We start from the raw sequence: 12,159 nt of genomic DNA, 5'->3' as shown, positions 1-12,159 counted from the left end.
TCAATTTTATGTGCATGTGGGAATGCATGTTTGAAGGGGCTACACAGCTTTCATCAGATTTTCAAAGGAGTCTGAGCTGGCCCCTCCTCCACCACCACCCCTCAAGAATTTAGAACCACTACTCCATTATGAGCATTATATTATTATTTTATTGTTTGTTTATAGGTCTGTATCTCCTACTAGAACATGAGTACCTTGACAGAAGAGACTGTATGTATTAATACTTTTTATCAGCAGAATGCCTGATTCATAGTAGATTTTTAGAAAATGTATGTTAAAAGAATCACTTGTAATATTTCTAACAGATTCAGCAGCCTCAAGAATGCTAGTGGCACAGCATTTCCTAATTTGAAAGCGAACATCTTTCATTATATTAAACTATAATAAAATCATCCTTTCTTGTTCTTAGCTCTGTCCTCTGGAGTTCTAAATTAAACGTCTTCCATACTGTGATTGCCCTTTTATGAGACTGATAATTGATTGGGGAATAAAAGAAAAGGGAGAATCATTAAAAAATGATACATTTGCATCTTAAGTATTTTAATTTAAAACATACAAATGTACATTAATTTACTAGTATTTTATTGTGGAACAAATATCTTTTTGTTGAATATGACTTCACTGTTGTGTAGCTTTTTACGCTTCTGCCATCCAAAATTCATCATCTACAATTTCCAATTTGGGTTTCTTTAAAGTAAAATGAAAAGCTACACGCTGTTAAAGCAATCTGATATCAGAATTCTTCTAGATTTTTACTTTTTCTCCTTCCCCCCAGTGTTCTATAGTTATATCTCCCACATTTCACCAGTGATTTTTCTTTTTCTTTTTTTTACAACTAGCTTTTATTTAGTTTGAAATTTTTAGTTTCCAGGGTAATAGCAACAACACTTTCTTTGGATTACGTAATATTTAATTAAGTTATGTAACCAACATAGCATGTGTAAGTGGCATGAACAGGTCTGTGATCAAAAACAATGGACTTTTAGTAAGCACATTTCAACGAATAGGAGCAGAAATGTGTAAGTATTTAGGGTACTTTAAGCACTCACAGCACTCATAGACATTAGAAAGAACTTGAGCATGTTTCTCTTCTCAGTTTTCCTCAAGACAAATTATTTTGAAATAGCTAATATAAGGAACTACTTAATTATAAGGGTGTTCTAAGTATGAAAAATAACGTCAGAGTGGAGCTTCATTTCTCTCCCCTTGAGTGTGACCTGGACTTTGTGACTCCCTCCTAAGAATAGATTATGCAAAGAGAGAAATAGCTTTATTTGTAGAGGAACCTAGCAGATACCATCTTAACCAAGTGATCAAGATTAACATCACCAGTGATAAGTCATATGGATTGGGCATGACCTCTGGTAGGGCGTGATGAGAAGGGCACTTTTCCTCAGTGGTATCCTGCCCCCAAACCCAGAACCTCAGTCTCATTTTGAGAAAATATCAGACAAACTCACACTGAGAGATATTCTACAAAATACTGACAAGTACTCTTCAAAAATCTCAAGGTCCTGAAAAAATAAGGAAGACTGAGAAATTGTTACAGATCAGAAGAGACTAGGGAAATGTAAGGACCAAGTGCAGTGTATTATCATGAATTGGATCCTGGAACAGAAAAAGAGGACATTAGTGGAAAAAACGAGGGAAATCTAGATAAAGCCTACAGTTTTGACGAATCTTCCATGGTTATGTAAGATATTAACGTTAGGGAGAACGGGCTGAAATATATATGAGAACTATCTCTACTATTTTCAAAACTTTTCTGAAAATCTAAAATTATTGCAAAGCAAAAAATTTATAAAAATAGTAGAGGGAGAGCCCTGGCCTGCAAGTTTGATCCCTGGTTGGGGCACTTATGGTAGGCAACTGATTGATGTTTCTCTCTCTCCCTCTCCTTGTCAAATCAATAAACATATCCTGGGATGAGGATTAAAAAAAAAAAAAGTAGTGGAAGAAATCATAAAAGAGTTAGGTGACTTGAAATTTAAGCTATCTAAACCAAATTAAAAGGCAATAACAATGAACAAAATATTTGTCATGGATAATATTCTTAATATAGAATATGCTTTTATAAATTAATAAGAATATACTAATACTTTGTTGGAAAATAATCATTGATCCTAATACACAGAAGAAAAAATGATTGATGATCAATAAATTTAAAAGCCAGTTCAATGACACCAGTAATTAAAGAATTGTCAATTAAAGCAATATTGGAAACATTTTCAACCATTACATGAAAAAATGATATTTTGAAGAAGAATTATACAATAAGGCATAATATAAGGAGTGTCATAAGTAAGAATGTTCTACCAGGATCCAGTCTTCTCTTAATTCAAGAGAAGGCAAGTGGAAGAAATACAGATTGCTTTTGCCTTTCTGGAAAGCTGTTTAGCAATACAGGTATTGGGATGAAAAATATGCACATCATTCTTACTTGTAATCTCACACAATTTATTTTCCCGAGTAACTAATCAGATATGTACACAAATTTTCTAATAAGAATGTTCATATAAAGTTGTTGATAATGAAAAATTCAAAACTTAATTATCTAACAATGAGACGTTATAGAATGCTAAAATTTTTGGCATTCCTATGAAATAAAATGGAGTCATTAAGAATCATGATATAATATCACATTATAACTAAATAAAACAATGAAAGCAGCATTCAATTTGTGTATATACTCTGACCTCAGATTTTATATGTGCGTTCACAACTATATCTCTTGAAAGGATGGCAAGGAAATATACCACCATGTACAAAGTAGTTACTTGTCCTTGGCTGGTAAGGAAAGGGCGATATTTGTTTGTTTTAAACCTCTTTGTATTTTCAAAATTGTCTGTAGTGAGTGTGTATAGTTTTGTAATCAAGAGGGAGAAATAAACACTGCAAGCAATGTGGTTAATTTTTTTATCTTTCATGCGGACTTAGTTAAGAAATGTCACATTTCTATTTTATTCTGTAAAAAAATACTTTTCTTTCACCACTAGGAAGCTCCTCAGGGTGCTCCCCTTGCCGACTGAGAACTGGGGAGCTCTGGTTGGAGAATGGTGCTGTCATCCGGACCCCTTTGCTAATAAGCCACTTCATCCACGAGAGAATGACTGTTTTATTGGAGACTCTTTCTACTTGGTGAATTTAAGAAATGATCTGTGGCAGCCGCAACCTCAACTAGCTCCAGTGGAGACGCACTGTCTTTCTTCTGAGAACCATTTTAATTTGGTAAAATATCTTTTCAGAACAGATACTAATTTAGAGGTTGGCTTAGAAACTGGTTTCTCCAGTCTTTTTCCTTTCCTTTTTTTTTTTTTCTGGAAGGATTGACATTTAGTAGGAGAAAGCAGACCAAAAAAATTATACAATAAGGCATAATACAAGAAGTGTCATAAGTAAGAATGTTCTACCAGAATCCAATCTTCTCTTAATTCAAGGCATGTTATAAAGACTGTTACAAAAACTGAAATCCATTATTTTCAGTTGCTTCTATTCTCTAGCTCTACTCTATTTTTTAAATTGACTCTCAAGAGAAAAAGGAAAAGAGAAATATCGACCTGTTGTTCCACCCATTTATGCATTCCTTTGTTGCTTCTTGTATATGCCCTGATTGGGGATTGAACCCCCAACCTTGGTATATCAGGACAGGGCCCTGACCAAGTAAGCAACCTGGCCAGGGCTCTAGCCCTCTCTATTGATATAGGAAGGGTGTATGTCCTTCAAGCAAAACAGCCTACAATGGCCGAAGAAAGAAAAGGAATGTTACCCTATTACAAACTCAAATCCCCTCTTTTGTTTTTTGTACAATATTGCATAATACATGTACATCTTATCCTTATAGTCTGATTTAAATTAAAATTGTTCTCTTGCTCCAGAACACCTACTATTAGTTAGGCCCGTAGTCTAGACTTCTGCTTATGTCGTAAAAGCAGATGCCATCAAGGAGGAAGAGGAAATGGAGTAGCTCAAGGTTGGAAGTGAAGCTCGTGCTGCAGGCTCCACGTTGGTGGTTAACAATGTGAAATCAGGTGGCTCTTACTATCAAAGTTGCTTTTGGAAGAAGACAATTTCCTTTTATTGCAGAGAACAAGCTGTTTGCTGTATTTTAAAAGAAAATCAATGGCATTGGCTTGGCCCTAGTGAGAAATCATTGTCCTGATGGCAAGTTAATGCAGATGTGATTTAAAAAGTAAAGAACATCATTGCCAGAGAATTTTCATTTTAACATCTGATTATTGGTAGGAACAACAGCAGTGAATGTTAAATTTCATTTGGAGCCCATTTAATTTTTATAATGAGAACTGAACCACCTCAGGAAATATGCAGGAGTTGGGCAGCTGTTAGGTTGTAAGTTAGTTTATAAAACTATTTTCTATTTTGAGGGAGATTAGGAAGTTCATCAGATAATGAGGTGGTTATAATCATTTACGTGCCTCATCTCACCATAAACACAAATCCCTTTACCTAAACATGGTTCATTTTAAATTATAGTATATTAGCATTCTATAATTTTAAAAGATAAATGACAAGTTAATAAAAAATCTGTTAAAATTATATTTAATATGGTGATATTAAAATTATATTTTAATTTAAATTTATATAATAAATGTATATACTAATACTATATCATTTTATGTATTTTAACTTTAATTTTTATAATTGAGCTATACATTTTAAAAATATTTGGAGGGCACGAGTGGAGGAGGAGTGGGGAAAGATTAAGAGAAACCATGAATTTTACTTTTAGATAAATTCTGCACTTCATATTGATATATATCCTTCACATTTATGTCTTTATCAGTTAGGATGCTACTTATAAGAATTTCTCTTAACTGCGATCAACTATCCTATTTGTTAAAGGAAGACCCTTTATATTCATACACTATGGTTTTTAGTATAAAGGAGACTGGGAAATTACTGTCATGACAAGCTGCTATTGACAAGATTGTTTTCAGGTTAGCCTAGATGGAAGTTTCACTTTAATTGCATATTGCAGCAGTGGAAAGAGTATGCCTGTGACCAAAATAGTAACATAAATTTGGAGCTTAAACAATGCTCTCAAGGCTCCTGTGGGAACAAGGCTGCTCTGTGCTATTGAAAGCCTATTTCTCATATCACCCAGTCTGGCCATCTAGCAAGGTTTTGAAATGTCACATGGTGACACAGCATCCTAATGGTACCTCTTGGGAAGCATTTTTTTGGTGAGACAATATCAAGGGTCTTTAGAAATTGAAGCAACACAAAGGAAAATAAAAATGAGAAGAGGAGCCTAATCCACCTCTGAGCTGCAGTACCATCTCTCAGATGTATTGATTTAATTAATGACAACAGTGGTTTCAATGTTTGCTCTGTAGAGTTCCCACACCGTTAGGCTGTTTCATTGCACAATTTACTTTTGTCTTTCCTTTAAGCATAGGTCAGGAAAAATGTATTACAAAGCAGAGTTTCTCTTTAAACAAAATTAAGAGCGTTGTAATATTTTAATTTAAAAGATCTGATGATAAAAACAGCACAGACACACAAAGTCCATCACATTTCTTTCCCTCAGTATCCCCATGAAGTGTACAGTATATTATTTGTCCCTCTGTTAATGTGGCAGTGATATATACCTCTTGTTTTCAAAAGATATCTGCTGGAGATTTCCCTGCTTTTGCATTTATTTGTTATTTCTTGTGCTATTTTTTGTATCTACCAACATAAAAACTTTGCATCTTCTAACAGGATGGCAAAGATGGCATCTCAACCTTTTATAAGATTCATGAAATTATTTTCGAAAGTATAGCCACATTTATGACTTCATCCTATTTTTTAAAGAACAAATGAAATTGAACTTCAGTTATATTATAGCTGGCAAGTATGACAACCAGCTTTAACTTTTTTTTCTTTCTTGGTGTACATAGCAAAAATTTATTGATTTTGGTAATTTGTCTCATTAAGTCCATAATGATGTCTCTTTAATTTTCTTGGAATAATATGTCAGACCTTGTACTCACAAATGTAAACAATAGAATTATAAGCTTCAGTATACCAATTATCTTCATTCATAAAGTATGCTTTATCTGTCCCTTTTATTATTATTTTTTTCTGGTGCTTTAAAGCAAATCCTAAACATTATTATTTGATGATACAGTAGAGGCTATATACAATTTTCCCAATTGTATTAAAAGTATACTTTACTGTTGGTTCATTTGAATCAAAGTCCACATTATTTGATTGTTTGAGGCAATTTGCTTTTTATTGACCAGATTTTAAAATCCTGATGACTGATGTCTTAAAAAGGTAGAATCTTATTTTTAAAACATACCAGTAACACCCACTTTTCCAGCTTCATTGAAAGACAAAGCAAAATGTGCTATAAATAAATGAAATATGTAACAGAGTACCAGATAAAACTTCTGTTTCAAATAGAAAATTCCTTTCTCAAGCATTGTTACTCTAATACTCCATATTAGTTTTCAGTAAAGCCCTTATTTTTTGGCAGGGCTTCATGAGGATGGTCTGACTTAACTTGTACAAAATAGGATCCTTTATAAAGTGTCTTTAATACCAACTTGAAGCCATACAGATAGATTCTACTATATGAAAGCATGAAACTACCAAAATGTCAAGCTTTATATCTGAGTGTACCTGGTTTCTGAGCTACCTTCTTCCTGTAACCTTGCCTGAACCTGAACGAATTAGCACCTGCCTTGTTTTCTATGTCTGTGCCTTTTGACTTTTTTTTTGACCTCTAACTAATCTAAGAAGTACATTTTTTTACACCAGGATTTTATAATACACACACAAACACATAAACGTACCTCAAATAAAAGGTTCTTGAGGCAGCACTTACTCTATGTTTAAAGCACCGTGATATATCCTATTGTGGTATTTTTTAAAATTCGGGCTGTCAGCCATTGAATTGATTCCATGAATTAGTTTGGAAAATACTTGGCACAGTGCTTAGAAACATAAGCTTTAGCATCTAAGGAACCAGGATTCAAATATCATCACTATCAGGTACTAGCAGCACCTCCATAGAACTCAGTTTAAATGTGCTTTGTATATAGTTGTGTAGGAAATATTTATGTCAAGGTAAATATAATTGTACTCTCTTATACTAATCTGTTAAGACACATTCCTTAAATTAATACATATGTTATCCCACATCGGAAAGTCACCATTTCCTCACCTACACCAACACTCTATTCCGTAGTTTCCTAAGAGAGATGGCCTCATGGCCAGAGCTGCAGAACTGTCTTCTCCCTGCCCACTGTTTATGACTTCCGCCCTGTTGCAGTATAGCCGGGCAAGAAAAACACTGTTTGGCTTTAACAAAGGTATTACTATGGATATGAGAAGAGCACTCTTTTGCATTTTCTTCTTAATTAATAAACAATGGCTGTCCAGGAACAAGCAAAACATTGGTCCCTTTGTAGGAAGGTATGGATTTTCTGTCCATTTCTAGAATGGTGTGTGCCAAAAGTATATTTATGTAACATCCATTTTAGTAGTTACCATGCACACAGGACAGTTCTTTATAACATTCCTTTCCAACTCCTAATACAACTCTGTGAGTTAAACACTACTGTTAACTCCATTTCACAGATGAGGAATCCAAGGTAAGATAGTTAATTTGCCCAAGGTCACAAGTCTAGTAAATAACAGAGTTGGAATTTGAACTTAGGAAACCTGGCCCCAGGTTTGGGCTCTTAACCACTTTACAACATAATCTTATAACATAACCTCTACCGCAAACCACACATTAGGAAGATTTTTTTTGTTGTTGTTGAAGTATAAATGACATATAAACAGTATATTACTTTCAGGTGTACTATTAATTATTTGATATTTGTACGTATTGCAAAATGATCACCACAATAAGTCCAGTTAATATCCATCACTATACAGTTACAATTTTTTTGTCATGATGAGTACTTTTAAAATTCAGTCTCTTAGCAACTTTCAAATATGCAAATACAGTGTTAACTATAGTTGCCATGTTGTACATACATCCCCAGGACTTACTTATTTTATAACTGGAAGTTCTTACCTTTTGACCCTCTTTGCCCATTTTTGCCTGCCCCACAATTCCACCTCTGGTAACCACCATCTGTTCTCTGTCTTAAGGAGCATTTTTTATTTGCTTAATGATTAGGTGACTGCTAGCTATTTTAATCTGTATCCCAAATGATGAATATGGATTTTTGAAGTTTAAGAATGTTTCAGGAACTTGTCCCAGAGCACTATCCATCTTTTCTATTACAATGCATATCTTAAATGAAAAAATAAAATTATATGAATGGGTTAGATATTTTTAACTTCTGATGGGTGGTTATAAATTATAGATTACTTATACATAAATTACACTGGACTAGGAGTCAAAATAATGAGTTCAAGTTCTGATTCTTCTGTTTTTTAGACACATGGGTTGGGGCAAGTGACCTACCTCTCTGCCTTAGTTACCCACCATCTGCCCATTCTGAATGGTTAGGATATTTGGAGGTGCTTTTTAGCAATGTAAGGTGCTGCTTGGTCAAATTATTTGGCAACATTTAGATTGTCAAGAAGTGACTAGGTTAGGGAAAAAATCAGCCTGCTCATTATTCTGTCTTTAGACTTGAAAAAAGTTATGTCTGTACATGTGAATTATGCATACAAGCTAAATGGATTCCTCGTATTTAAGAGAGGGCAAAATAAAATGTAAAGTTCAATGTATGCCCTAGAGACTATGTTAAAATTATATATTCCTTTTAAGAAAAGCCAAATGACATTTAAATGACATTTTTCTCTTCTACAGAAACCAAAGGCAAATACCAAAGTAATTTGTAAGCGTTGCAAGGTAATGTTGGGAGAGACCATGTCATCAGGTAAGAAAAAGCCAAAATTATTGCCTTTTTGTTAAAATAAAACCAATAGAAGGAGATTTTATAGGAAATACATGTGAAAGATAACTAATATATGTCGTAGAGTTGATACTTTTTAAGATAGAAATCAACTAACATCATCCAATATGCTAAGAACTTTGTGTATTTTGGCCTTTATGAATACATGGTGCAGAGTTTTAAACACTAAGAAGTTGAATCATTTTTAATATATCATATTCTCTTTGTAGATATAAAGCAGTTATATAAACTTTATACTTGGATCTTTCTTAAAGAAGATTGAAGCTTTTTTCTTAATATAACTCCTCAGTCAGAAGAGTTGGTTGCCAGAGATGGTGAAAAAATTGCTTTTCTCAGCTGCCCTCTACTCCAGGGCTGCATTTCGGGGCTAGGAGTGGGAAAAAACCCGTTGAAATAGAAGAAAACACTTTCTGAGTTTTGTACTCTGTTCCTTATTCTTCTTCCTAATAATGTTAATTATGTAAAGTATATGTTATACTATTTTAAAATGTAACAAAGAATCCCGATAAGTAAAGTATATCACTATTTGAAGATATAGTTTAAAAATTTCTAGAGAGCTACAACATGCTGTGTTAGCTTTGTGGGTGATGAATTATTGTTTTTAATATAATTAATTAGAAGATGTGATTTAAGTGATGCTATTGTACTTAAGGGTATGTTTTTTTAATTATTGGAATTTATAAGTAGTTATCTCCTCCCAGTGAGCAGAAAAGGAGGAATGAGCAGAAGTAAAGGATGCTGTTCTCAATGTTATTTTTGGAGAATGAAAGCAAGCCCCTTAAGCCACAATTTAGAAACTTGAAGTGAATTTTTTCAAATCTTTTAACTTCACCCTAAAGTTAGTCAAAATATCTGGTAAGGAATAAAAAAGATATACATCTGCAGAAACAAAGAGAAATAGAGAGGAGGCAACAGTGATGTAAAGGAGAACTGTAAGCAATTTTTTTTTGAAGCTGTAAAGCTGCGAGACACACCTGGGAGCAGCCTTGGCGGTGTGCGGGGAGCTGTCGTCTAGGTATCTGCAGAAGATCATTTGGGTGAGGGGTGAGCAGTACACATTGTAGAACCCCAGAACTGGTCCCAATTTCGGGGGGTAGCGAGAACAGGGTAGGCAGTCTGAGACAAAGAACTAGAAGCAGGAATTCAAAGTTTATGTGTGGAGCTCTAAAACTCCTGAGTCTCTTGCTCCTCTGGCAACTTGCTTATACTCTCAGCCTAGGAGACTGGAGAACCCTTTTTTTGGAACAATGGAAGAGTACCAACCAGAGATAAGATTTGCAAACATTGATTCTTAGGGGTCATTCAGCAAAAATAAGTTTATATTCAACCATCCAACAGTCTGTTGACTGTTGTACCTACACCCAAAAGCTCCCTCTTAGCATGTTATTACCTTACACTTAAATATGAATGAATTGCTTGAGAATCAACAAATATTTGAGAGAAACTCCAATATGAAAGAGACCAAATCAAATAAATAATCAGTTACTATCAGAATAGTAAAGGCACCTAGAAGAAACTAATTTTGTATAAAACAGAAGAATTTCTTAAAATAAAAAAAAAACATGATGAATATTTTTGGAGAATGAAATAATACTGCCTTCATAATTCAGAGAAAGTAAAATTAAAGGTGTAATGCCTTAAAAAATTAATCAAATCACCAGAAGATAAATTAAGGAACTAAGAAATAAGAACCAATCAGCAGAGACTGAAAATTGGGAGAGGAATTATTTTAAAACTATCATCATATAAGTGTCCTGAGGATAGGGATATTGTCTATCTCATTTATCTATAACTTCAGCACTTAGAACAATATCTGACATATGATGGGTATCTGGTAATATTTGTTGAATGAATGAGTGAATTGAGCCTTTTAGAACACCCAACAGCTAGATAACTCTAATAGTAACTCTAGAAAGAGAGAGCAGGGACAGTATGGTGTGGAAAGTTACCAAAGAATAAAAATACCAAAAACACATTACAAGGCTATATTCCAGAACTATCACTTAAGTTTGTCAATAGAAAAACCCACTAAGTGTCAAGTATAATTAATGGAGGGAAGGTAGGGAAGCTACTCAAAGCCACATCATTGAATAATTTCTGAACAGCAAGGATGAAGCTTCCAGAGAAAAAAAGCTGGTAGTAGACAAAGGATTAGGAATTAGAATGGCATTGAACGTAACAGCAGTATTGAAAGCTAAAAGACAATAAAGCAATACCTTCATAATTTAAAAGGAAAAAGATTTTCAACCCAGGATTCTAGATACAGACAAACCATCATTCAAGTTGAGGATAACAAATACATCCTTGAAAAAACAAGATTTTAATACATAGATTGCAAAGGTATATTTTCCTTAGGAATCTGATATAGGATATTTGTCACCAAAACTAGGGATTTAACTTCAAAAGAAAAGACATGGGATTTGGGAAACACATCATTCAATACAGGAAAGCAAGATAAGGACGTCTCAGGGGGAGGGATGCGCGACAGGCCTAGAGAATAAAAACCTGGGTTGAATCAAGAGAAGAGAGATTGCTGTAGAGACATTTTCGGTTGTAAGGTGAAACTGATAATTTTTTAAATTTGTTTGACCACATGGAACGAACAGTCTTGAAACAAGTCACTTTACCATATGGGAAGAATTAACTAAAGGTGCTTGGAAAACTAAACACATGAAAAAGAAAGCAATTATGTACTGCAGGAAAACAGAAGATTGAACAAGAAAAGAAACATTGCCTCAGTATCATGGTCACAATAATGTAAGCACTGAATATTTGTTAAGCCAAAAATCTTTATAATATAATATATAAGTATATTAGGAGGTCAGTATGTGTTGGGTTTGTGTGAGGTGATGTAAGAGAGCTATATTCACATTTACCCTAAAAGTAAATTAGTAGAACCCCACTTCCAAAAACGGTGGCATAAAGAAAAGGGATAGTTCCATTCTGTAGAAAACAAGTACAAGACTGAACAATTCAAAAAATTGTGAAGAACAACCACTGGAAAGCCAAAATGAAGCATTGATTTGAGTGTTATTTTTGAGAAACTGCTCCTGCTTTTGCTTAGAATGGCAAATTTGTGCCCTTGATGCTTTGGGTCATTGCCATCCTCGCCACGCCAACCTAGGCAGGAAAAACAGCTTTATCATTTAGAGGAGGTAATTCTGGTTCAAGGCAGACAAAGGAGAAATTAGAAATTAAAGAGGAAAAAATTGGGAGCAATAGGGCCATCAAAAGGCTGAGATGTTAACTTCTTTGCACAACTCTAACTGCTAAA

At 34.1% G+C, this 12,159-nt stretch overlaps 1 protein-coding gene across 3 annotated transcripts in view; it reads left to right on the top strand.

The window, feature by feature from the left end:
* UBE3D (ubiquitin protein ligase E3D) overlaps positions 1-12,159 on the top strand; it is a 134,144-nt gene that overhangs the window by 19,479 nt on the left and 102,506 nt on the right. For all 3 annotated transcript variants that reach the window (XM_054569660.1, XM_054569659.1, XM_054569661.1), the window contains exons 4-5: positions 2,997-3,228; positions 8,780-8,849. In XM_054569660.1, the coding sequence (XP_054425635.1) occupies positions 2,997-3,228; positions 8,780-8,849 (302 nt within the window). The remainder of the gene's footprint in view (positions 1-2,996; positions 3,229-8,779; positions 8,850-12,159) is intronic.

The sequence above is a fragment of the Pteronotus mesoamericanus genome, unplaced genomic scaffold (assembly GCF_021234165.1).
Source record: "Pteronotus mesoamericanus isolate MK-2021 breed Mesoamerican mustached bat unplaced genomic scaffold, CSHL_Meso_final contig_20, whole genome shotgun sequence".
Taxonomy (NCBI): Eukaryota; Metazoa; Chordata; class Mammalia; order Chiroptera; family Mormoopidae; genus Pteronotus; species Pteronotus mesoamericanus.
The sequence above is the reverse complement of the archived record's forward strand: the minus strand, read 5'-3'. Positions and strand labels throughout refer to the sequence as shown.